The 27,731-nt window shown below is 36.5% G+C and overlaps 1 protein-coding gene across 4 annotated transcripts in view; it reads right to left on the bottom strand.

Annotated features, from left to right (window-relative positions):
• GCC2 (GRIP and coiled-coil domain containing 2) overlaps positions 1-27,316 on the bottom strand; it is a 40,827-nt gene extending 13,511 nt beyond the window's left edge. For 3 of the 4 annotated variants that reach the window (XR_014026295.1, XM_081326734.1, XM_081326733.1), the window contains exons 1-21: positions 27,206-27,316; positions 23,240-23,302; positions 21,598-21,682; positions 21,255-21,322; positions 19,522-19,626; positions 16,260-18,740; positions 15,070-15,130; positions 14,362-14,462; positions 12,753-12,851; positions 12,105-12,224; positions 11,355-11,519; positions 11,175-11,279; positions 10,804-10,966; positions 10,242-10,342; positions 10,065-10,142; positions 9,137-9,274; positions 5,746-5,861; positions 4,406-4,582; positions 3,966-4,183; positions 3,324-3,518; positions 1,669-1,808 (exon numbers count right to left, since the gene is read on the bottom strand). Coding sequence is in view for 3 of the 4 variants with exons in the window: in XM_081326734.1 (XP_081182860.1) it covers positions 1,669-1,808; positions 3,324-3,518; positions 3,966-4,183; positions 4,406-4,582; positions 5,746-5,861; positions 9,137-9,274; positions 10,065-10,142; positions 10,242-10,342; positions 10,804-10,966; positions 11,175-11,279; positions 11,355-11,519; positions 12,105-12,224; positions 12,753-12,851; positions 14,362-14,462; positions 15,070-15,130; positions 16,260-18,740; positions 19,522-19,626; positions 21,255-21,322; positions 21,598-21,682; positions 23,240-23,302; positions 27,206-27,211 (4,785 nt within the window). In the remaining variant the exon portion in view is untranslated. The remainder of the gene's footprint in view (positions 1-1,668; positions 1,809-3,323; positions 3,519-3,965; positions 4,184-4,405; positions 4,583-5,745; positions 5,862-9,136; positions 9,275-10,064; positions 10,143-10,241; positions 10,343-10,803; positions 10,967-11,174; positions 11,280-11,354; positions 11,520-12,104; positions 12,225-12,752; positions 12,852-14,361; positions 14,463-15,069; positions 15,131-16,259; positions 18,741-19,521; positions 19,627-21,254; positions 21,323-21,597; positions 21,683-23,239; positions 23,303-27,205) is intronic. The other variant, XM_081326735.1, reaches the window with a different exon arrangement.
• Between the last annotated feature and the right edge of the window lie 415 nt (positions 27,317-27,731).

The following is a 27,731-nucleotide window of genomic DNA, read 5'->3' as shown; positions in this document are numbered from 1 at the left end:
TTCTAACAAGAGATCCCAAAGTGCAAAAATAGGAGTTGAATGAAGGATGCCATGACAATAGTGTGTGAATTGTTGTTGTGCAAATAGAATAGAATATCTTCATTGTCATTGTGTACCTCACAATGAAATTATGTCCACAGTGCACACTACACACAAGTAAGAACCACAAGTAAAAACATACATTATATATACACATCCTTCACATTCTATTCATCATTGCACTGCCCCTAATATTGCACTTCAATGTTGCACTATACAATAGTATTAAATATGGTTACAGTTCTGGGATAAAAACTATTTTGCCTAATTGTCTTTGTTTTTATTATCCTGTGCCATCTGCCATTCAAAAAAAGAATGTCTGGGATGAGATGAGTCTTTAAGAATGTTTTGAGCTTTCCTAAGACAGCGGGAACTGTACAGTTCATACGGGGGGAGTGGCAGCCAATAATCCTCTAGGTGATGGTAATGACCCTCCGGAGCGCTTTCCTATCTGCTACTGTGCAGTTGGCAAACCACACACATATGCAATAGATTAGAATGCTCTCTATGGAGCAGCAGTAGAAGGTCACCAGCAGTTTTTCATTCAGTTGATGTTTCCTGGGAAGTCTCAAGAAATGTAATCTCTGCTGGGCCTTCTTAACCAATGCTACAACATGAGCACTCCAGGTCAGGTCCTCTTTTATGGTAACACCCAGAAACCTAAAGCTGACCACCCACTCCATGTGGTCTCCACTGATATTCAGGGGCTGAATTATCTATTCCTCCTATGATCTACTATAAGCTCCTTGGTTTTAGTGGTGTTGAGAATCATATTATTGTCTCTGAGCCACAAGAGCAACTGCTCCACTTCATCCCGGCAGGCAGACTCATCACCCTTGGAGATAACCCCCACCACTTTTGTATCATCTGCGAATTTAATAGTAATATTGCTGCGATGAGTGAAGGTGCAGTCATAAGTGTAAAGGGTGTAACGCAGAGAGCTCAACACACAGCCCTGTGGAGAGCCAGTGTTGCCTAATCTAACCTCTGAGAGCAGTCAGTTCATAATCCAAAGGCAGATTGAATGTGAAAGTCCGAGGTTGACAAGTTTGGTCACTAGTGTGTATGGAAGAATTGTGTTAAATGCAGAGCTAAAATCTACAAAGAGCATCCTTACATAGGTTCCCTGCTGCCCCAGATGAGTCAGAGCAGTATAGAGAGTGATGGCTATGGCGTCCTCTGTAGATCTTTTTGCTCTGTATGCAAACTAGTGACTGTCAAGTGTGTATGGGAGGCAGAACACAATGTGCCTGAAGATCAGTTTTTCAAAACACTTATGATAATAGAGGTGAGTGCCACTGGTCTATAATAACTGAGACTGTTAATAAAGGAATTCTTTGGCAGTGAAACAATGATGGAGGCCTTCAGACTGGATGGAATAGTGGACTGGGATAGAGACCGATTAAAAATCTTGGTAAAGATACCAGCCAATTGGGTCTGCACAGTCTTTAAGCACCCAGCCAGAAATGCCATCAGGCCCAGCAGCCTTCCTTGAGTCCACAGTTCTCAAGGTACTCCTCACCTCACGCTCCGCCACGATGAGAGGAGGGGAGGAGAAGAGCAGAATGTCATCAAATTCACATATACCTTAAATCTAAGTTGGAGCATGGTAAGTGTATGCCTACTAACCTTAATTTGTTCCATTAGGATAACATTGGTTGCTTCTGACTCACGAAGTAATCCACTTAAATGATCAGCACTCTTTGATGTTGTATTTAACTTCTGGACCAACTCTTGTTTTGTGAACTCTGTTTCCCATTGTGGAGGTTCTAAAATAGTTTACAAAAAGACAATTTCTGGTTAGCTCAGTACATTTTTTAATTATATGGATTCTAATATATGGATATAACCCCAAATTATATGCATTGTACACTTATTTTTGAAAGTTTTCAAGTCCAAATTTCCATTCTCACTCTTGCAAACAATATAAAAAACAATACCCTTTAAATTTATGAACTTTCAGAATGCTAGCCATCCGTTATCCATGTATTATCCAATTTATATTGGTCACAATTGTTAGTCAACATTAAAAAAATAATATATGAAAATTCTACATCTGTTTAGAATACTATCAATTGGCACCACCAATTTAAGAATAACAGAGATTTGTAAGACAAAGGTACTTCATCGCAAGTTGGAACTTAAATGAAGGGTTTTTTTCATTTCCTTGCTTCCCTGTATCTCTAGCTATAATGCAATATTTCCCAACTACAGCCATTTTAAGATGTGTGGACTTCAACTCCCAGAATACCTGAGAGTTGAAGTCCACATATCTTAAAATGCTTAAGGTTGGGAAAAACCGCTTTAGTTGAAGATGCAAAAGACCTTCAATAATACAAGCCAGAATCAAGATCACACGAAGTATTAGTATCGCTTTATAAAACCCTAGTGAGACCACACCTGGAATATTGCAACCAATTTTGGTCACCATACTACAAAAAAAGATGTTGAGACTTTGGAAAACATTCAAAGAGCAATTAAAATGATCAAAGGCCTAGAGACTAAAACATATGAAGAATGGCTGCAGGACTTGGGTTTGGCTAGTCTAAAGAAAAGAAAAAACAGGGATATGATAGCAGTATTCCAGTATTTGAGGGGCTGCCACAAAGAAGAGGGCATCAAGCTATTCTCCAAAGCACCAGAGGGCAGGAAAAGAAACAATGGTTGGAAACTGACCAAAAAGAGAAGCAACCTGGAATTAAGGAGAAACTTCCTGACAGTGAGGACAATTAACCAGTGGAACAGCTTGCCTTCAGAAATCGTGGGTGCTCCATCACAGGAGGTTTTTAAGAAGAGACTGGACAGTCACTTGTCTGAAATGGTATAGCTTCTCCTGCTCGAGCAGGAAGGTCCCTTCCAACTATTGTATTGTATTGTATTGTATTGTATTGTATTGTATTGTATTGTATTGTATTGTATTGTATTGTACTGTACTGTACTGTACTCTACTCTACTAAGAACCTCACACAATGAAGGGTTACTTTAACAAAAATAGCCAGGTCAAAGGCCTTTCTCCAAATTTCAAAAGAAGCCCAGCAACAGGAGCATTTGAACATCTGTGGAGAACTGTAAACAAGGTTATTCTCATAGTAATATATAACCCAATGATTCAGAGACAAAATAGCAATTACTCCTGTCCATATCTCTTAATAATTTGTCTACTGGTTATATTTTAAATGCATAGTAAATTAGATTCAATTTGTTGCTGAGGTATAAAATATTTCTAATGAATGATTCTGGTAATATGCTAGAAACTCCCACGACCCACTGTATGGCCATCTTACCAAATTTCATTTCTGGAGTATTGAGAAGCTGTTCTAAGGATGGCACATAGGTACTGGCAGAAGATACAGACTCTGTGTCAGTGGTTTCCATCCCTTCACCTTCTTCTCTAGTTACAGCGTGCACATCAAGAAGAGGAAGGTCAGTGCTCCTTCTTTCTCGCAGACTTTTGGTTGGTAGATTAGAAGGAGCAGAATCTGGAAAAAAATGAATAGAAAATAATTGAGACTATTATTTGAGTTACAAGAGCATTATAAAAATATATAATAAAACCATCAAAAACACCAAGTTACTCAACAGAGCTGCTCCCCAATATTTAAGACAGAAAATAAAAACTAATCATTTTTGTTGCAAATGAAGCCATTGCATTAAATTATCAATTATTCAAAGTAAATTACTCTTTGAGATACCTCTAACTTTGCTACCTGGTGTAAACTGTCTTCAGCTGAATCTTCCCAGACCATAATAAATAAGTCACTTGATTTAGTGACAAAAATTAAATTTCACCTTAAAATCATTTATTTAAATGTGTGTGACTTACCAAGAGAATAATCTTAATTTAAATTTAGGCACATGAGTATGGTGGATTAGGTAGCCTTGTCTTAATTTTTCCCCCCTCAATGAATAATGGATTACTAGCTTACTTTTGGTACTTGGCTCACTTTTGAGTTGAAAAAGTTGGGTTTCAATTTTAGACAGCTGCTGTTGTAATGTTTCCACTGTCTTTCTGTGCTCCTCTTGCAGATGTCTGACTTGATCACGGAAACTATTCCGAAGAGCTTCATTCTGGGCTGTCAGCTGGTTCACAGTCTGTGCATGTTCTGACTTTATTACCACATTTTCAGATTGTATTGTGCAAAGTCTGGAAAAAATCCCAGCCACCCAAGTTTCAATATTAGAAAAAGTAATAAATACCTGGTGCTAAGAGGAGGGAATATCTTTCATACCACTGCTGGGCATTTCTATAAACAGATTGCTTTATTAAGAAATACTCCTGTTATAGGAATATTGATTTTTAGATCTAAAGATTATTAATAAAGAAAATATAAGCCAGCAGTAAAAAATATACGGTAAAGAAACTTACCTTTCTCGGAGTTCTGCTTCCTTTGCTACGGTCTCCTGAAGAATTTTATTGTGCCTGTCCAGCAATGTATCATGTTCGGACTGCAAAGTCTGAAGGTCTACCACATTCACTTGTAAATTATGTTGTGTCTCTTGCAATTTAATCTTCAATTGTTCTATTACCTTTTCCATATGTTCTCTAAAAGAAAGGAAAGTTCACAAAACATTAGAAAATGCATAACTTGCTTCTTTAAAAGTTACAAGTTATTAACATAAGGTAGAGATGAGCAATTTTAACAATTTTGAACAGGAAGCTTCATGAACTCTTCTCTCAAGTTGGAAGAGGGTCGTTTTGATGATCTTTAAAGTGTTAAATGTTTCAAGGCATTTTATTTATGCCCAGGATCACTGGGAGTTGGGTGGCATATACGGTATGTTCAATATTATTTATTTATTCATTTAATTTTGAGGCCTCTAACATCTTATTCTGTATTTTATTGAATATTACCATGGAATCAATGTGATTTGATTAGTAACATTGCATAACAGTATTGTAAAATAATAGTAACAGAAATAATAAATGGATTGGGTTTTCTAACTGTACAATCAACTGAAAGTCCCTCCTTGTGTATGCAGCCTTTGGAGAAGAGTATTCACAAGAATGTATTCACAAGAATGTATACTACATGAAATGTACATGTAACAAAACTTTCTGCTATTATTATTCTGGAGAACATTTAGGTCAATGTTTCCGGTGGCATGCTCTCTGGGGAATTCTAGGAGTTGAAATCCACATATCTTAAAAGTTGTGAAGGTTGAAAAAAATGATCTAGATAATGGGAACTTTTCTTGATTCCCATCTCTTGGGCAAGTGGATCCTTTGTAACTTAATGTATATTCTTATATTGATATTATATGAACCTATAGATATAGACTGAACTGTAGCTTTTACAGTTTAAAGTATGACATGTTTTACATAAAATACAAACTTAGGTCAACTACTAGGACTGCTTTATGTTGTTTTTTAGATATGACTTTAGTTGTGGTGAGATCTTTACAGAATAGAAAAGAAGAGAGATAAAAACTCTGTAAATTTTCTTTTATATTCCTTTCTTGAAAAAAGAACAAGAGGAAGAGCTAACCAGATTTAGCATATTAACTCATTCAGCCAATTTTAAAGGTAAAAATAGATAACTGATTAAATACTCTCTGTTTAAAAAATCAGAATAAAAATGATCCAGACTTTATAAAAAAAATAGCAGATTCCAGATGATCATTTTTCCATCTTCAAAGATGATTCTTGAGCCAGGGGCTAAAAATATGATTCAAAGCAAAATTCAACCCATTACATGTAAAGCTTACCTTTCTTGTTTGGTCACATCAGTTTCAGATTGTGAGGATTTATTCTTCTGTTTTAATACATTATGAACACGGACCTTGTAGTTTTCAAATTCAGAGGTTATAGCAAAATGTTCTTCCTGCAATGAGACACATGATAAAATGAAACTAACTACTGTAGTCCTTGACCTATGACCTCTTGTTCAGTGACAGTTCAAAGTTATAATGGTGCTAACAAATGGTAGCTACGATCGGTCTTTGGAGATCTGCCCATACCAGCATCCCAAGATCACTTGATCATTAGGTTGGCGCTTGGCAATCAGTTTGCACTTATCACTGGTTGCAGCACCCTGATTACCATATGCAACCAAAAAGTCAATGGGAAAGCCAGCAGGAAAGATTGCCAGCATCTCTGACCTGGCACTCATACCCCACCCCCACACATACCCTGACTCACACTGGCTCCCCACAAACCCTCCCTGACCTGAATTGTACCTCCCACACACTCACTCACATTGTTGACCTTCACTAGGCCTCTCATGCATCCCCTTGCATCTTCCCTGACCCTGAGCTCTGTGGATCTTCCTTGACTCACTGCTTTATGACTGCATCACTTAGCAATAGAAATTCCAGATCCAATTGTCATCATAAGTCAAGAACTACCTATACTTTCTATATAAAGAGCTAAGTAACCACTTATTCACTAAAAACATTTATTTTTCTTTCTTGATTTTCATTAACTATTTGAATGTAATGAATATATGCCTAATTTTATTGAAATAGCAGAAAAAAATCTTTTTCTTTCAAAACTACCAAGTACCAATGTTATTTCACAGCCTCCCCATACACCATAAATGATAGAATAAGTACAATATTATTTGTAACCAAAGTGTACCCAGCTGCTTCACAGGATAATTACTATGCAAGCTAGCACAAAAATTTTAGAAGATCTGATTCTGACATGACACATTAAGACATAAACCAGTCCCTGTCTAAAGGGACATCCATCAAAAGCCTAGTTATAATTACATTCTGAGTCATTCAATTTTCCAAAAGCAAACAAGATTGGAAATTGCACATTAAATCTTCAGGAGCTTGTTACAGAGTCCATAAGAGCACTATGCTATAAACAGAGTATCTATCTTTTAGCCTAGTGAACTCCACAGATTATTCAAGAAGTACAAATATTTTAGCATCTTTTCCATCTGCTTTCCAAAATAGTCTTTGGTAAAGAAAAGAAGAACTAGGGGAGACATTATAGCAGCATTCCAGTATTTGAAGGGCTGCCACAAAGAAGAGGCGGTCACGTTATTTACCAAAGCACCAGAGGGCAGGACAAGAAACAATGGTTGGAAACTGACCAAAGAGAGAAGCAACCTGGAATTAAGGAGAAACTTCCTGACAGTGAAAACAGTTAACCAGTGGAACAGCTTGCCTTCAGATGTTGTGGGCGCCCCATCACTGGAGATTTTCAAGAAGAGGCTAGACCAGGGGTAGGCAGCTATGCTGACTCAGGAATTCTGGGATTTGAAGTCCATGAGTCATAAAAGAGCTGAGGTTCCCCACCCCTGGGCTAGACAGTCACTTGTCTGAGATGGTATAGGTTCTCCTGCTTGAACAGAGGGCTGGACTAGAAGACCTCCAAAGTCCCTATTCTATTCTAAATAGAGCCTATACTTCTCCCAACTACTAATATTAAATACAAAGTAGCTACTGAAAATATAAATGATTTCTTCTTAAATCAGTCCCCACAGAAGGTGAATGTTTAAGAGCCACCTTTTAATGCAGTCTTAAGAATCAAACCTTGGTGACATAAACCTTGGTAATTTCTGCTCAAAACATAAACATACACACACACACACACACACACACACCTTTTTATACTCCATTTAAGTGCTGTACAATCAACTGAAAGTCCCTCCTTGTGTATGCAGCCTTTGGAGAAGAGTCATGACATATAGAAAAAGATACCAAATGCCTATAATAGTGCATGTAAGAAATAGTGCATCAAGCAGCCTAGTCGTGACAGGCATAGACAATGAATGATATTTCTTAAAGAAAACAATATATCAGGGTGACCGTGTTTGAACTTTTCTATTGCCTTTAATTAATATACACTCCTCATGGCATCTATTTCATGGGAAACTGATCTGAGGTCTTCAACACCATGTGTTTAAACACTATGAATGGTCCAATTGACTGTTGTGATTCAGGGACAGCCTGTGGGTTCGGCAGTTGGGTCGGATGATTCAGAGGAGGAGGAGGGGGGTGTTGGAGAGCTTGCTGAGGGTGTTGGAGAGCTTGCTGATGAGAGCCCTCAGCCAGGCCCCTCCCACCTGGTCACGACGCAGAGCCAGCTGTGTGAGCCTGACAGCGTGGATGAAGATGACCCACAGCTGGCCATGTTCAAGGACGCCTGATGCAGGAGGCAGCCAATCAGGAGTAAACAGAGGAAGGCAATGGGGCACCTGGGAAGGAGGCAGAGAGAAGCCACGCCCTGAACTGTTTAAAAGGGGAATGTGTGGGAGGGCTGGTTTGCTGAAGGCAACCGTTTGAATAGCTCCTGTTTCATGGTTCGTGTTTGCTCTCTTTGCTCTGTTTATGTTTTTATGTTAATAAATTTGGCAGGCTTAGTTCCAGCGTCTTGCCTTCTTGTAAAAGGGGTTGTCCCTGCCTTTTCTGCAGGGCCGGTAGCAGGCTGGTACAGAACATTGACAGAATGCAAAACCTGAACAACTAATGTCAGTTCCACCTGGTAGGCCAGGTTAGAAAATCTATAAGGAGGTTAAAACTACTTTTACTGAGATTGACTATAAAGCCCAACATTTCTGTTGCTACATGAAACATTTGCTAAGTGACTTTGCCCCATGTTGTCACTTTTGCCATAGTTGTTTAATGAATCACTGCAGTTGTTAAGTTAGTAACACAGTTGTTAAGTGAACCTGGTTTCCCCATTGACTTTGCTTATAGGAAGGTCTAAAAAGATGATCACGTGACCCCAGAACACTGCAATGGTCATAAATGAGTCAGTTGCCAGGTAGCCAAATTCTGATCATGTGACCACCCAGTTATAAGTGTGAAAAATGGTCAGGTGTCATTTTTTCAGTGCCATTGTAACTTTGAACGGCCACTAAATGAACTGTTGTTAAGTCAAGGGCCACCTGATTAACAGAACCTTGCAAGTCTAACTGAGCTATGCCTCCTCCTTCTCCTTATAATCCAGTGAATCAGGGAGGCTTCTGCATAAGCGGTTTCCGAATGTGATTTGACTGCTGTGAACTTGCTGCTTTCAGCCCCTTTTTCCTAAGTAATGGCACATCTCCATTGAGGTCCTCTTCCTTACCCTCTAAGCTGCCTACTGAATTGTTTGCAGAGGAATTGTTAGAGGCAACCGGACTAGGCTGGCTTGAAATACCTTTGCTGCGTTACATTCTTCTTGGAGAGCAGCTACTTTCTGCTGATAAGTACTCAAAACCCGCTGATGCTGCTCTAGTGAAGTCCGCAGATGTTCCTGAATTTTGTGCTTTTCAGAAGTTAGTTCAGACAGCTGAATCTGCAAAAGTACATTTATTTCAATACAGTGATTCTCATTTACTCTGATTTTAAGGCTAATAGTAAACTGGGGGTGTATTCATTGTTTTGAATTGCAAGCTAGTTTATTTATTGATTAATCAAATTTATATACCTGCACATTTCATGAGAAGTGACTCATGACACTCATGGCAAAAGAGTTTAATCAAACAAAACTCAACATTGGCAAAGCCATAAAGTGTTGCCTCCATGTAGGCAAATCAAATTTACAGAGAAATGACTAAGAGGACACTTTTATTATATAGCACAGGAAATGTCTCCAAATGATGTAGATCTTGACATGTAAATCACAAAGTGATATGAAAATGGCTGTTGCTGCTTTTCATAAACATAAAATGGAGGCTGTTATATTGATGCATGCATGCAGGATCCAAAATGTGCAAAAATCTTGGAAAGGAACGCCTGTGTCTCGTGCATCTAGGTCCATTTCAGAGATCCTCTGTGTAAGGCCCACTACTCCCTTATATTTGGGGAAATTCATCTCTAGCCAAGCATGAGGAAATTGCCCTAACTATCTGAGCTCCAGTTCTGAGCTCCCAGAATGAAAATAAATTTTCTAGTCAGTGCAATATCCACAGAATTACTGGTGGTAAAAGAAACATATTCACATAGTTCAAATTTGTTCAGGGTGTTGAAAGAGGAGTGGAAGTTGTGATACACACATTCCAAGCAGATATTGGATATAATATCAATATGGATAAAATACTCTCTTTTTTACTAGTCTGAAAGGGGGGAGGGGGTTAGGATCTTGCCTTATAACCTTCCATTTGTTGCTGATTGGCTTCTAGTTCTCCCTTGAGAGATGCCTGAAATCTTAAAAGTTCATTTTCCTGGAATAAAAATATTCATAATAGTACCATTAAAACATTATTATACATCGTTGTCAAAAGACAGTAAAGCTGAATTCATAGTGGAAAACACAAACTTACTGCTTGTTTTGAGTCTGCCAATTCTTTTTTTGTTTTTACCAGTAATTGCTTGAGCTTGCCATTCTGTTCCTCGTACTCCTGTACAGAGTTTTCTAAGGATTCTAAGGAACAAAATAATTCTTTTTGCTAACTTGTTTAGAAAAAACAGCAGAAATGTAATGAAACATGATTTTCCTACTTAGGAGTTTATGCAAATCCTACTTGAATAAAGATTCTCTTTTATTGAAAAAAGATTTTCTTGTACTTTTTTATTTCAGTTTGCATTAGTAAGTCACATCATTGAATAAAATTTTGCAAAAAAATATATCAGTATCTATTTTTTAACTCTAATAACCCAGCTTTATTAAGTAAAGCTGGTTTAATAAGCATTTAATTGATTATATAATATTAACCATTAATTCTGGAAATATGTCTTTTTGTCTGTTAACTGGAGGCCACTAAGGTGTATTAAAATATGCCAGTTTTATAGCACATTATTTTGAATCAAAATTCAAAACCCTTTTGAATGGACATATATCCTTCTATAGGAAAAAAGAAAGCTTAATTCTAAAAAGCTGCTTACTGATTTCTTCCTGTAGAATTTCTTTCTTCTGGTTTTGTATTTTAATTTCTTGCTCAAGGTCTTCAATTCTGCTACTTTTGTCCGTAATGTTTTGATTAAGTTCTTTTACAAAACGCTCATAATCAGCTATTTCCATATCCATTAATGTACTTTTTTGAGCATCCTGTATATTAAAACATTCAATATTTGCAGTTTTAATTTTGTTCCTTGTCTAGAAGTCATTAGCTATTTCTCTCCTATCCTAAATCAACATACTGAGTATTATTCAAATAAAAGTTAGGATTCTGAAACTATCAGAACCAAACAATATTAAAAGATGACAAATATTTAACTAGAAGTACAACAGGTAAATAAGAAAACTACTCATCTACCTTTTTTGCTAATTCTAGCTCTTCCAAAACTTTCTGAAGATGCTTCTTTTCTTTCTGTAGTAATGTCTGAAATTCTTCTGCTTCTCTGACAGAGTGAGCGTGGTCCTGCAAAAATAGTTTGGGCTCCAAATTCAAATAATCAAAGTAATTGTTTTTTTAATATATAATTGTGCTATTTACCTTTATTTTTTGTTCTTTTAGAAGCTTTTCAGCTTCAAATTCCTTATCAACTTTTGCTTTGGCTTTCTGGATTTCTAGCAGTTGGGTTTCTAACAGCTTGGCATTTGTCTGAAGAGTCTCAACACGAGTCAAGAGGTCTTCATTTGCAGAATGCCACTGTTCTTGCTAAAATAAAGGAATAATACAATTACCAGTAAGACCACAAACCATTATTACATTCTGTATATGGGAACTTCTAACAAGCTATCATTTAAATATTTGCACTGCCTAAAGCAACAGCTAGGTTTCCTAGTAATGTTCCCTCAAGAGCTGAGAAAGCTTAGGGTCAACATTGCATATATCAGAGCAAAAAGTGTGTAAAGGCTTTCCTCCCTTTGATTCTCATTCTCTCTCTCTCTTTCTCTCTCTTTCCCTGGTGTTTTGTCAAAAAGACTGCCTGGGAAGGATACAAAATATTAAATAAATAGTTAGCAGGACAAAAAATTCTCATTAAAAAAGAAAAGTGAGAATAGTCAAGAACACCACTTCAATAAAATTTTCCACAGACATTTGGCTACTCACTAGTGGCAACAAAGAGCTGGACTAAAAAATCAGAAGTGTATTGCCAAAGATTGTTCTTAATATTTGAACCTTAAACAGCAGTCTCCCTTTTTCCTCATTTTTCTGTCCATTTTTTCCACTTAGTTTTATCCCATTTTGCAAATGTTAATATCAAATGTATTTACAATATATGTGTTACTAAAAAAATACCTGCTGAACTGAATTCTCCAACTGTTTGGTCAGGTCATCAATCTGACGTTCAAAATTACGAGCTCGAGTCTTTTGAAAATCCAGTTGTTCTGCTTGCTTGTCATATTCTAATAAAAGATTCTTGAAAGCACATGTAATTTTAAAATATTGTTGGATAGGTCCATAGTACATTACACATGTACAAGGGAGCATGTAACTTTTTTTATACCCCATCACCATGTTAGACAAATTGACTTTTTACCCCAATGGAAGTAAGTCTACATTTTATTTTCTGTAATCTTGTGTGAAAACTACATTGCTGGAACACTAGCATGCTTCATAGAAAAGCACCAGCTTCAGCATCATATTTATTTCTAAAAATGCCTCTGATTGCATATCTTCCTCTTTGGCATTGTTTCAAAATGGAAGAATGAGTGACTGCTACTCAATGACTTCTGGGTCCAGAAAAAAGTGGGAAGAGACAGCATTGGGAGGACATCTGTTTTTTTTCCTGATGAATGGATGTCTGGTATGTGATTGTATCACACTAGGACAGCTTTTTGGCAAACATAATACTTTTAACATGTTCTCAAAATTCTACTTGCACATACCGGACCAAAACAGCTGCCTATTCCTGAAATGCACCTGGTAAAGGTAAAGACGCTTTACCTTATAGCTCTCAGCTCCCTGAATGATGTCCGCCATTGAAGAAGAGAGTTGCTCTTTTTCTGATTTTATTAATTCCAGCTCTTCTCTAAGTGACCGTACCTAAAGGCAGAAGAAAATGTTAATCATGGTGGCAAAGATGATCTTCACTGAATGGAAGGATATATTTTTCCATGATCCACTTTTAAAAAAATATCCCACAGCATTTTTGCAGTCTTTCAAAGACTCTCCAATTCTACAGGAGTATTTTCATAGCTTATAGAGAACCCAAGATACAAGAATATCTGTTTAATAAATATATCTGGCCCATTAAATTCTGACTCTTCACTCAAAAGTTTTAAAATTATGATCACTACATTGCAAAACCTCACAACTGCTAACACACCTCCAAAGTAATGCATCTGACTCTTTCAATATGAATATCTTTTAAGTGGAAAATCCATAACAAAGTTTGTATGATTAAGAAGTAGTTCCTGTGATTAAACTTGATATCTAAATGCGTTACATCAATAATACAGTTAAGACAAAATATTCTTTGTAGCTTTTAACCTTTGCACATGGGAATAGGAGGGAAAAAAACCCCACAGCCATCTCACCAGTGCCACTGGAACTGAAAAAGGCATCAAGCAAGGCTGCGTATTGGCCCTGTTCTTAATTAATTTCTTAACACAAACTTTTACTCTTCAAAAATGACTGAAAGGCACAACTGTTTTATTTCATGCAGTGATATGAAGGAAGGAGAATGTGTGTCCCAGAATAATGCTGCAGAATGAATGTGCTAGAGAGAAGTTCCCTGAAGTTGGGCTCTAGTACGAGTCTGAAAGCTCAGACGACAAAACGCTGGTCCTGGTGACTGACCCATACTGAATGCAGTGATACTTTCAAGAACATCTACTGGGCTTGAAACAGCATCAATGTATTTTGAATGCCTTTTAATTATGCTCCACCTATCTTATTCTGATCTTTGACCATAATAAAGATTTGATTCAGATAAGAAAAATATTTGAAATACAGAGCAAGTAATTATTTTAGAAGTTTAAAAAGAAAAAAATCTAAAATTGTCCTTAAGATGTATTTAGGGAGCCAGTTCAAACAGAATAAAGAAATGATAAAATATACCTCCAACAAATTCTACTGAATATGCAGACTACTGTTGATGTGTGCTCACTGAAAAATCAACTGAAAACTTGCCACCACAACCACACCCATAAATGTAAATTAAGAAACAAAATAGCTTTTAGTGATCAAAGTAACTAAAGCCAGATTTTCAGATAAGCTCAACGAAATAGGGTAAAAACAGAACTTAGAAACATTATATGATTCCAGAATGACATTTATTTATTTGATTTATTCCATACTCATCCATCTCAACAAATGACTTTGGGCAACTGACAATTCAGAAATATATATTACAATTAAATCATTACTTGGTAATGATTTGGTATAATGGTATAATTACCATTCGTATAATGGTATAATTACCATTATTTTAACGTATTGGTAATTATATTATCAATATATTTGCAATGTAAATATAATTTACCGTGCAATGTAATTACATTACCAATACTTCAACTGAATGAAAGTGCATAGATTTCCTTTGACAACTTACCTCTTTCCTGCTAGAATCCAGTTCTTTCCTCAATTTCACAGCAACAGCTTTGATTTTATTTATTTTTTCTTCCTTTTCTTTCAGCTGTTTTTCCAAATTCACTAAAGCAAACCAAATTAATATTTTAAAAAGGAAAGGCAAAAATCTTGTATAGTCAATAACTATATTTAAAAAGATTCATTTCATTATTTATATCAACGCTTAAATTGTATGCTGTATTTAGTAACCATCTCAGTGGACTTCAGTTAGAAATGGCCTAATGTTTGACATTTAGCAGCACCAAAATCAAAAATAAATAAATAATACATATCCAATGTGGTAAAAGTTTTCATACTGCTTTTTAAGACAAATAAAATTAAAATAAAGTGATCATTTGCTCCTTTACCCAATCTCTCTTAAACCCTAAACTACAAAATTATTTTTAAAGGGGATGCTATAATGCTCAATAGCTGCCTGAAAGCCTGTTATTTAAATTATCATTTGCATGAGTTTTGTCAATTAAGCATATTTGCTCTCAAGAGCATTATACTAAAACTGTAATTGGAAGCCTATAATTTAAGGCAAATGCAAAGTTTCTTGCTTAGCAGAGACTGGTAGGGCATTACTCGATATAAAAAACTCTAGAAAAGCATTTAATGATTTCTGTACGAACACTTTATAGCAGTATTAGCAGTCAAAAACCTCCCAAACAAAATAAATATGAATTACCTATTTTCTCTGTTTCTGATAATTGCTGATCATGATCAGCAGAAGACTTCTCCACAGACTCCTGCATTGTGAACAAAAATAAGATGGCAGTTCAGCAGATAACTACTGTTGCTTGGTGAGGGAAAGGAGACAAGTCCTAGAGCAGAACATCCCATTATAATCTTAACATAAAATGGTCAGAGTGGACAATTTTTTTTCTATACAATAAAAACAACATCAGCAGAATGATTTACAGGTAGTCCTCAACTTACAGCAGTTCGTTTAATGATTGTTTGAAGTTACAACTGCACTGAAAAAAGTCACCTGTGACTGTTTCTCACACTTATGACCATTGCAGTATCCCCCTGAACACATGATCAAAATTCAGAGTCTTGGCAACTGACTCATATATATGACGGTTGCACTATGCCAGGTCATGCAATCGCTTTTTGTGACCTTCAGACAAGCAAAGTCAATGGGGAAACTAGATTCACTTAACAGCCTTGTTAGTAACTTAACCACTGCAGTAATTCACTTAACAACTGTGGCAAGAAAGGTCATAAAAGGGGTAAAACTCGCTTAACAAATGTCTCATTTAGCAATAGAAATTTTGGGTTAAATAGTGGTTGTAAGTCAAGGACTACCTGTATATAGCATAAAAGACTTCTACATAAATGCAGATATTAGCATTTGGGCATTATTAAATTACAAAAACATAAGGCTTTTTCATATGTTTACATATGCCTTGATTAGTGACATTTCACAATCACAAGTATTAAAAAAGTAACTTTGCAACCAACTCTGTTGGTCTGTAAAGCAAAGGAAAGCTGAAGCAAGATCATGAGCACAGTTGCAGTTTCATTTAGTGTCCATTTTGCTTAATGGCCATGTTGTCAGGCCCAACTGTGATAACTAAACAAGTACTACCTTTATTTTGGATCAGCCGATAACAAAGAAACCTTTAAATGTATTAACTGGTAGTCATGAAAATCGAACTTTACACACATACACACATACACACACACACACACACAATCTTAAAGCTCACTAAGATGAAAAGAAACCACTGAAAATTTAGCAAAGGTACATCTTTGCACTTATTCTTATATATATGAGTAGCAGAGAGAAATTTGCTTGCATATACTTCCCCAAAGCTTTCTGATTTAATTCTTGGGGAATAAGTCTAAAGATTTCAATAATAAAAGCCTAACCTTTAACAAAGAAAGTTCAGCTTGCACATTTCTCAGTTCAGTCTCCTTTTGCTCCAAAATTAAGGTTAGATTTTTCTGTTCTTTTTCTGATTTTTCTTCCTGCTCTTTCATTTTGTTTTCTTGGTTTGCATGTTGTTCAGAAATATTTTCAATGTGAGCTAGAAGATCTTGGTTCTCCTTCCTGATTTTCTCACTCATGTGTTTCAACTCTTGAATATCCAGTTGAAGTACTTCTTTTTCTGAGAATGTTCCTTCTAATTCCTCCTTTAAGAGACATTTTTCTTTTTCATAATCATCCAATAGAGATCTGAACTCTGTGCACCGAGCAGCATTTTCTTCCTGGACTCTCTGCAATTCTTGCCGTAGATTAACATTTTCATCTTTCTGAGAGATCAGACTTTGTTCCTGTTGCTTCATTTTTGCCAAAAATTCATCTGCAGCCTGCAATGTGCCAACAATACCTTCTTCTTTGTTTTCATCTGGGTATTTGGAGCCCATCTTTTCATGGAGACTCTGCAGCTGACTAACAACAAGAGATTTAAAGACCTTTGCTTCCTCAAGTACTTTAATCAAATGGTTTTTTTCTTCACAGGCCATTTGTAGCTTCACTTCTAAGCTTGCTGCTTTATCTTTGAATAGATTCCAGTCTCCTTTTTCAGATGACAAGCGGTCTAGCTCCTGCCTTGCTTGGTCTTGTTCTTCCTTCAATTTGTTATTCTCACATTTAAGACCCTCTATTTCAGATAACAGCCTTATTCTATCTTGCTCAAAGGCTTCCATTTGTTGTTCAGATTTGATCAGCTTCTCCTGGTTTGTTTCTTTTTCCAGAGAAACACCTTTCAATCTCTCCCCCAACTCTTCAGCCTGTTGCTTTAATTGATGGTTGTATATGCTAAGAGCTTCAACTTGTTGCTGAAGTTCCCCTACCATCTCTTGTTGTGTTTTGCATTTTTCCTGCAGCTTTTCTATTTTCTCAGCTGAGCCTTTCATTTTGTCAAGGAAGCTATTATTCTGTGAGGAAAGTTCATTTCCTTTCTCTTTCATTTGTTTTAGGTCAGTCTCCTTTTGATGAAGACAACAAACCAGTTTCTCATTCTCTTCTTGAAGAGTCCCTATTTTATGCCTCAGCTCTTCTACCTCCTCTTTTTGGGAGGAGAACTGTTCTACCTGTTGATGGAGAGACTTGACCTCTTCTCGGAGGACATCTCTTTCATTGAAAGCAGCTCGGAGCTTTTTCTGTAATTCATCAACATCAGAAGCTTGCTGTTGCTTCATACATTCAAATTCTCGGCTTATCTTCCCAGCTGACTCCCCCAATTCAGTCTGCAAAGTTTCCAGTGTTTCTCGCAAGTTCTCATAACTAGCAACGGCTTCTTCTTTCTCCTCTATATGCCTCTGACATTGTTCTTCGAGGTCCTGTATTTTAAGAATAAGTGATTGGTTTTTTTCCTCTGCACTCGATGTTATAGCTTGATTCAGTTCACATATTTCTTTTTTATGTGTTTCTACTAAATCCTCCATCTTGAGACTATTCTCTTTTATGGTTTTTTTGTATAGTTCTTTTGCCGACTGGAGCTCTGATTTCAGTTTTTCTATTACACAACAATGATCTTCTTTGGCAAGTTGCAATTCATTAAGTTTGAACTCCAAATCTTCCTTTTCATGAAAATACTCATCTTTTATATGTTGAACTTCCATTTCCAGTTTCATTTTAACATTGTTCGTATAAGTTAATTCATCTCTTAATATACTATGCTGAGATTCCAATTCTTTCAAAGCTTTCTCTACATGCCCAGTTTTTTCTATTATTTCTGTTTCTGTTTCAGCATTTCTAGTCTCATTTTGATTTTCTTCATCTTTAGTCAAGGTCTGCCTTATGCATTCCAATTCCTGTTCATATTTCTCCTTACAAGCATGCAATTCAACCTGCATCTCTTTCTCTTTTACCTTGTATTGCTCTACCAAATCTAGCTTTAGCTTATCTACTTTAATTTGTTCCTCCTCACATAATTTAGCAGAGGCTTCAAGTTGCTGTAGTAGCTCTGATAATTCATCTTGGTGAGAAGCCTTCAGTTTCTCTAGTTCTTCACCTTGCTTATCAATTCTGTTTTGATAATTTTGAGAATTACTTTCAATATTATTTTTTAGTTTGGTAATTTCCTCCTCTTTCGATTCATTGGACAATTCTATCTCTTTCTTTAGATTCAAGATCTGCTCTTCGTAAATGATCTTTGTCTGCTGGAGCTCTTCCTGTAGTCTTCTAATTTCTTCATGGTCATTAGTATGAAAGTTAAGCTGTTCTGTGAGCTGTTCTTGTTTTTTCAGTTCTGTATGCAGCTCCTTTTGCAATGTGATTATAGTTTCTTCATATTTGGATTGTGCTATTAATCCTTCATTTTTAAGGCTTTCAATTTCTTTCTGGTGAGAAGTATTCAACTGGGCAACTTTCTTCTGCCATGTTTCTTCCTGAGCAAGAGCATCCTAATTAAAAAAAGTAAATCAAATATGTGATGAAGTATCATAAAATCATCAGATCTATTTTATAGAAGTAACAATCAAAGGATTAGTAGGTTTTACAAGAAATATACATGTGCAATCTGCAGAGCTATTATTATTGATGTCTACCTTAATCTCAACTTAGAGCAGTGATTTTTCTGATAAGGAAAAATGTACATTTCATCTAACAAGACAGGATTTTTAAATACAAAGGAATAAAATATTTAATCCTTAAATAATATAGACTTGATAAGTTCCTTTCCAATTTATTCCATTTGTAAAACTGAACGTTTTTCATTCAACATTTATCTGTGCATTAGTGTTTAGTTTTGCTTTTTTCTGTCATTATTTTTTCCCCACAAACTAAGATTTGCAAATCTTATTATGGCACACTGTTGACCCACATTTCAGGACTGGAATACCCATCTGAAATAGTGTAGTTTTCTATAGCAGTACCTTCCCAATCTTGACAACATTAAGATGAGGACTTCGACTCTCAGAATTCCCTGGCCTTCAGGAGAATGGCTGGCTGGAAGTTGAAGTCAACACATCCTAAGCTGCCAAGGTTGAGAAACACTGTCCTATACAATGATTTTATTAAACATCACACTTTTGTGGGGTTCATTCCTAACATCTGCACTTGCCTGTTTGCAAGAGAGAAATGGGAGCCAGAAAGCTTAAATGAAAGGGTTTTCTGGGACCCAAATCTATTTAATAAACTATATTTAATGCCAACAATTTCCAATTAACTCTTCTTACAGAATACCTCTGCTTCTTGCTGCTTTTTCACATTGTCTTTTTTCAGCGCTACACACTGCTGCTGGGCTTCTGCTTTTTCCAAAAGAACCACATTCAGTTTCTCTGTAAGAGCCTAGTTTTGAGAAGAGACAAAAAAGTTATAATTATCTCCCAAAAGCAGAGATACTGTACTTAACTTTATATGTATATAAAGTTCTTTAAATTCTTTTTTTTTTGCCAGAGACAATTCCAGAACTACTCTTATCTGCTAGAGTTATTGCTTATTTTACATAACACCCAGAAGTTTGGCAGGGGGAGTTATTCAGCATCATGATTTGACTATTCTCTTACATGAAAGTTATTCACAAATATTTGTTTTCATGTTAATTATAGCAATGGTATTTCAGTGAAATTCATATGTAGACATTCTTCATAAATGACATCATTACCAGGGAAGGAAAACAACTCTGTCATTACCATTAAAGTGAGAAAACTAGCAAAAACACAACTTATCAACACACATCTTACAGTCAATTTTGGTTATAGAAGATATTCATCATTAATCCCAAAATTCTGAGTAAGCTTTATTTATCAATAAACATACCTACTCTATCACATTTACTTAGGAGAGAAGAGGCAAAATCAAGAAAGGGATGATAAAAGTACTTATATTTTTATGGTTAGCCATATTAGGAGGTTTCACTTGTTTTTCAATTAGTGCAATTTTAATCCTACACGAGCCTTAAATTGCAGTTCATATGAGCCAAGCAAACCATGGTTAATTAAACTAAGTTTTTGTAAACTTTTTTCATTTTAGAGTTAGAATGCAAAACTGAACTGAGGTTAAAGGAAAATGGAAAACAGCTCCTTGTAGCTACAATGAAGAGCGGGGAGGAATATGAGTATGAGCCTAGGTTTCTACTATATTATAATATAGTATTTCACCCGAAAGTTGCCATTACATCTTAGAATAGGTACAACTATTTCTTCTTACCAAGTTGTTCAGTGAGGGGAAAAAAGTACTTTATCTCCAGCTGATTTTGTACGTTTGTCCACTAACAAAGAAATTATCAGTCTATAATTTTAACGGTAGGTTTATTTTTAACAGCTAGAAACAGAATAACAACAACAAAATATATATATCCAGAAAAAGGCATTTCAAAAAAGTTATAAATTGATTTGCATTTTAATGAGTGAAATAAGCCAGAAATCTTGCTGATTGATAGGGGATCAAATACTTATTTCACTCACTAAAATGCAAATCAATTTATAACTTTTTTGAAATGCCTTTTTCTGGATTTTTTTTTGTTATTCTGTTTCTCACTGTTAAAATAAAACTACCATTAAAATTATAGACTGATCATTTGTCAGTGGGCAAATGTACAAAACCAGCAGGGGATAAAATACTTTTCCCCCTCACTGTATGGTGAGCTGAGTAATTAAAGCTAACAATTCTTTTCGCTATCTCAACCTTGCTTTTTTAAAAATTATACATTTTTACACCAGACACGAAGCTATCATAAACAGTATTCAATTCTAAGAGCACAGAAGAAGGTAAAAAGCTATCTATATTCAGAGAAATTCAATTTAAAAGTTATTCACAATCAACCAGTAGTCTTATCTCTGGGTAAATGATGCAAAAGACATAAAGAGCAACGTGAGCTATATAACTCAATCAATTACCGCTCCTATTGGACCAATCAATTTTGGGGGAATTAAACATTATTGCACCAAATGTTATGCATTATTATGAATTCATACCTGAATAATATCATCAGTTCCTCCAGCCACAGATGTTGTTTTTAGTTTCTCAATTTCCTTTTCTAGTTCTAGGGAAAATTATTATTTGAATATGAATCAGTATCTTGTTATATTTGTATCTTGTTTTTTCACAGTACCAAAATACAATCTGTAGAATTCAGCATTATTAACAGGAACATGTATAAGTTAGACTGATGATTCTTCCAGGATGATTCACATCATAGATGCTAATGTAAATTATTGGGGGGTGGGGGTGGTGGAGGAGGAAGGATTGGCTAAATTTCTCCAGAGTATCCTACTATATGGCTTTAAAATAAATTTAAATGAGTTTCAGTAAAGGTACCTGCACATCTGCCTTTCACTTTCTGTAAAAGCATCATTTGCTTCTTTGCAAATTTGATAAGATCTTCTCTTGTTAATGTGTCCAGCTGTAAAATCCATAAATGCAAATTAAAATGGATGCATACTCAAATTTCATTTAATCATTCTCATAATCATACAGAACATGAGATTTGGTTCTGCTCTTCAATCAATATGCTACTGCAGATGGCTGTTCAGGACTCATAAGAAAACATTGTAATTATAATGTAATCTTTTTTTAATATCACTGTAAAACACAGTTAGTTCCAATAGACCTGCAAAATGAGATCAACCTTTCAAAACAATAATACTTAGAAAATTACAAAAGACCTGCATATTCCTCCACTGTGTGTTTTAAAATATTACTTTGGCCAATTAAATAAAGTAAGATAGCTTGAAGAGCTCCATAAATACTGCTCTACATGTCCAGTAACATAAAATCTAAAGCTTCCAAGTCTTTACTAAACTACGTATAATAGACAATATTGAGAGGTACTAAAAATTTCTGTAACAAAATTCCTGATCAAGAAAAGAAACCCTTTGAGGGTTTTGGTCTCACAGACTGAAGAATAAATACTACCTGAATAATTAGACAACACTGATTTCCAACTGAAATTTCTTCAGTTTATCAAATTGGTTAAGATGCAAACGGACCTAAATAAAACTGTCTTCAGACTTTTATAATTCTTTGATCTGCTAAACCAATTACACAGAAGGAAGTTCAAAAAGAATATCTGAACATTGTAAAAGCTATATTTTATTTTAATCAGATTATTGCATGAAAGATTCAATAAAAAAATAAAAAGTAAAATTCCAATTACTTTTCAGGGTATGGTTGCAGGATGTTTCTGATAAAAACTATATCTATTGTTACTTGCCAAATGAACAAAATAAACTTAATGGCAGTGACTCTGTATTTACATTTCAAACAAAGTTAATATTTACATTTGAAAATGAACCATTTTATTAAATTAGACCTCTTTGAGTACTATATCTCATTCTGGGCACCACTATTAAAAAAACCACTTTGACAAATCAGGAGATTCAGAGGATTATTAACAAGATAGTGGAGGTTTGCTAATAGAATAAAATAAAGCCATACAATAATGTTCAAAGAATCTGGGTATGTTTAGCTTACAGAAGAAACAACTAATAGATGATAGCAGTCTTTTAAAAAATCTGAAGACTTCTGATACAGAAAAGAGAGCAAATTTATTATTAATTGCCCCAGAGGTCAGGTCCAACTAGTTAAAACTATAAGGAAGCAAGTTCTGCTTAGACATCAGGAAAAATTTCCAGGGTGGTAAGCTATTAGCCAGTGAAATAGGCTTTGATGTGAAATGATGAGTTCTCCATTAGAGGTTTTTAAGCAGAGGCTAGATAGTTACCTATTAGCAATGCTCCTTGAATCCTATTCAGAGTGAGGTGGTGGTAGCAATCTAGATCAGTGTTCCACATTCTTAGTAACTTTGAATTGACTTTAACTATCAAACTTCTCCTGCCAACAGGTTGAAATCCATATATTTTAAAGTTGCTGAAGTTGAGAAACATTTGTCTAGATGACCCTGATAGTGACTTCCAACTCTATGATTATAAAGGTACCACAAATGTTTGTAGAAATATACCTTTGACTTCCCTGTTGAGGCTGTAGGAGGAGAAGCTGCCATTTCTTGTCCATTATCTTGCAGCTAAGCAGAAATAAAGTTTTATATTAAAAACAGCATTTAAATAATTCCATTATTAAACCAGCTAAAAGAATAATTAACATTTTAAAATTACAGAAAGGGATCTTAGCAATTCTAGTTTATATTTACGCCAAAATATTCAATGGTACTTGCTAAATTTATGTAGTGCTTTGGATTTGACTAGGAAGAGGTGAATGCAGGATCTATTTGTTACTTAATAAATTAGGTGTGTCTTTTTCTTGCTATTGAAAGATTTCTGCTTCAATGACAAAAGGGAAGGGGAATTGAGGGCTAGACTGATATAGTGATTGAGGCTTCTAGCTAAAAACCAGGAGGCTAGAATTCCACTTCCACTTTAGGCAGAAAGCCAAATGGATTACTTTGATCTAGTCATTCTCTCAGCCTTAGAAGGTGGCAGTGGCAAAAATGTTGCCAAGAAAACTGGAGGGGCTCCATGAGGTCATCAGGAGTTAAGACTCAGCTGAAGGCACAAAATTTATTTTCAAGGGAGAATATTAGACCTATCTGCAGGCTTCCACAGCAGCTATGGGGGGCAAAGTTACTCGCGTCCATGGCAAATCTTAAGCCACACGTGCCTCCTGGGTGGTGCTAAATGAGTAACAGACGGACTGGTAGCCAGACATCCGCGAGGATCTCCTGGCTTCACACACAACTCCACAGTCCTTTTAAGGACTAAAAAATAGCAGAAATAACAGAAATAACAAATACCAATATTAAAATGATTCGGAATATTGGAAGTTCAATACTGTATGTATACTTGAAAACTATGTCGATTTGGCTGTGATCCAGGAAACACGCACTGAGAATGAACAGCAGCTTAAAAGCAGAGGAAGAATACCTGGATATGATGTCTTAGGCACTATTTTTCATCAAACTTATGGTCTGATAACATACATGCGTCATAACATTGAAAACGCATATTTATTGGAAACAAGCAGTGAGGATAACATCTACACTATCACAATTAAGATTGGAGACACCCAAGTTATGAACATCTATAAGCCCCCTACTATCTCTTGGCCTAACACAGTTCTTCCAAGGATTCCACACCAGGGCATCTATATACAGTAGGAGACTTCAATAGCCACCATACCCAATGGAGATATATGCTTAATGATACTAACGGCGAGACCCTCTGCGAATGGACAGAGCAGAACAACCTATACCTAGTTTTTGATGCTAAAGATCGAGGTACTTTTAAATCAGCTGCATGGAAGAAAGAGTATAACCCTGACTTATGTTTTGTTACACAAGATAAAACCAAACCTGTACCTGCCTCTCGGCAAGTGCTACCAACCTTCCCCCACAGCCAACATAGACCTATTATCATTAAGACAGGAATAAAGATACCTATTATCAGATCTATACCCCGACCAAGATGGAACCTGAAGATGGCCAACTGGGAAAAGTTTATTAAAGTTAAGAAATCCACCACTCCTCACAGCGCTTAAGCTGCTGGCCGAACATCAGAGCACTATACAAAAGTGGATGGAAGCATGGAGTAGCTATACCTCCCAAGATATTTCTGAGCATATTAATCCTAATAGTATACCTCCAGGATTTAATCTACCCCGACACATATGGGTGACATACAATAGAATTAGAACAACTCATGGGATGTGTGCCGATTCTCTGTATAAATGAGGAAAGACACCTTCAGCACAATGTGATTGCGGGGCTCCCCGACAGACTATCCAACATATAGTGAGGGAATGCACTAATAGAAGATACCCAGGAGATTTTAAGGACTTCCTCTGCGTAACAACGGCAGCTACTGACTGGATCTCCAAACTCGACATTAAACTCTGAAATGTTATTTCTGTTTTCCTCTTAGGTTTTATAATTGCTTCTTTTTTAAAAAAGAGAGTTGTTTTGACTGTTCTAACTTGTAGATATGAAGTGCTTTTGGTTCTGTGTGTGACCAGCCATACGCTAAATTATAAATAACAGCAGCTATGTAATCTCAGAAAAAGATAGATAAATGATACACAATCATGTGCTGCATTTATGCTCTAGCTTATTGCAAAGCACCTTTCTTCCAGGGTAAACTATGAACAATAGGACTATGCAGTACTTTTGATGATGTGGAAAAGGTGCATGGCATCTCATTTGTAAAAGCTCTTAACGACTTATGTTAATATTAAAATGCTGAAAAAATAAAAGCAAATCTTAAAGACTCCTACAGAATAAAAATATCAGTCCCTCAGCCCCACCTTCTGGTAGAAAACCTGTAGCTCAGGACAAAAATGCTTACTAATAAACCAATATATTTCTGGAACTTATTGCTTGTAAGTATGGCAAGGAAAGTTTAGCTTAACTTTCTTCCTATGACATTTAGAACTGTTGTATTTTTGTCAAATGATGAACATCCTTTTGTAAATCACTTAATCCAAAACATCTCAAATTGATCAAATAGGTTGTATGTATGGGAAACAGTAATGCCAAACAAAATATCGCCACATCACATATTTTTTACTGCACCTACAATGCAGACTTGTAATGTCAATGTGCAAAAGTGAATCTCAGCAAGAGTTCTAAGAGAGTATCAAACTGAACCTTCACTCTTTTGAGTTACACTTTTATAAAGCAATATATTTTATTCTGACCTTCAGAATATGCAAATATCTACTCACTTTTAAACAATTGCCCACAATACACAGAGCCATATACATTTCCTATTACTTCAATACCATCAAAATGTTTAAAGAATATTTGACTCTGTACACAGTATTGAAACTGCAATTCTTTCATTTATAAAATAAGCAATGAGGTATCAGGATCAAATCTGAGAACATCAAATTTTTAAAAATTGGTCGTTCCAATGCAATACACTGACACCAAAAGCTTAGAGCATAAACTTATTGCAAAGACAGTCAACCAACTTCCAGAAGTACAGAGGAAATTATATTCAGTATTCGGAGCACATTATAATGTATCAAACTTTGTTTGTGTGTGTGTCCCAATTAGCCTTTTAATAAGCCATGAAACTGCTTCATTTAGTGGGGCAATGGGGGAAGAGTCCAGACATTATCTTATTTACTTGAATGCATGTTCTCTACTACTGGCTTTCCACAAATCTATTACTTGAAGAAGAAAGTGAAGGATAATTGCAAGGTGCTGTTTGATTATACTACCTGGAGTTCATTATTTGTAAAAAAATAAAAATAAAAAAAAATCAGAGTGGGCTTATATCTTACACTAAACCAGTTTATTGAACAAACCGTAAGAATTCACCTAACACATGAAGCCATAATCAAGCAACAGACTGTGCCCAAATTTCAACAACTTGTTTACTGTATATCTGAAGGAAGTGAGAAAACTCAACGCATAACAACTTCAGCAAAGTTATGGTTGGAGGTAAAATAGTCCTCTGTTGTTTCTTCTTAAGCTCTGCGCCCTACTTGCTCTCGGTCTGAACTAGAAAAGCTTTACTTGGTGGACTACCCAGGTTGATGCTAAAGCCAGAGCTAACGAGATCAAAGACGACTCAGCGCCATCCACAGTGCAACGCACACACTCGGGCTGTGGTGAGCAAGCAGGACCTATTCCGAGCTGCTTAAAAGAACTTTAGCCTCTCCGGTAAAATCCATTTTGCGGGGTTTCCAGAGGACTTGGGCAAAGCGGACAGAGGTGGGGACGCCACGGGTCCTGGTCGGTCACAGCAGAATATCGAGCCACTCCCAGCACCATCCAGCGGGATTTTATTGCCCCTCAGCTAGAAAAACGGAGCCACCCATTAACGGCGGGGACGGAGGCCCTTTTACAGCCGGGGAGGGGGGGAAGCGAACCGGAAAAGCCAAGCCTTGTCGCTTGCAGGCGAGCGAAACGGGGCAGGCTCAGCATCCCAGGCGGCGCCCACGCCCTCCTTTCCCCCTGGCCGGTTACCTCCATCGCAGCGCCGATTCCGGCTGAGGTAGGGAAGCGGAGGTCGCCTTCACGCCCAGCCCTGGAGCCGCTTCCGTCTTCGTCACCCTTCGTCCGCGCGCCCTCTTCTGACGTCAGCGAAACCGCCGCAAGTGCGGCCAAAGCGGACTCGACTAGGGCCGGAAACATCCAGGTGGCCGCCAGATGGTAGCAGCGCGCGTTCTGCGATCGCTTTGCGCCCCCTAGCGGCCGCCTGATTCTTGCCGCCCAGATCTACCGCTATAATTTTAAGCGCTTGCCAAATTTCGAATTTTCCGGCCTGGAATTGCCATGGCAACGGACAGGCTTCCTTACCTGCTTCTAGTCTGTCTGTACGGTATACATGGGCCTTCGCTGCCTTCTCTGGCATCTCCGCAGTTAGAGATGGTTCTTCTGCTGCGGTGGTGGAGTATATTAGTACTACCACCAAGATCTCTGCATAAAATAAATATTTTTATACCGTATTCCCTTTAACGACTTTGCAATACTGTGCTTGAATTTATAACTT

The sequence above is a fragment of the Vipera berus genome (assembly GCF_964194415.1).
Source record: "Vipera berus genome assembly, chromosome: 4".
Classification (NCBI taxonomy): Eukaryota; Metazoa; Chordata; class Lepidosauria; order Squamata; family Viperidae; genus Vipera; species Vipera berus.
This window is presented reverse-complemented; position numbering and strand designations above follow the sequence as displayed.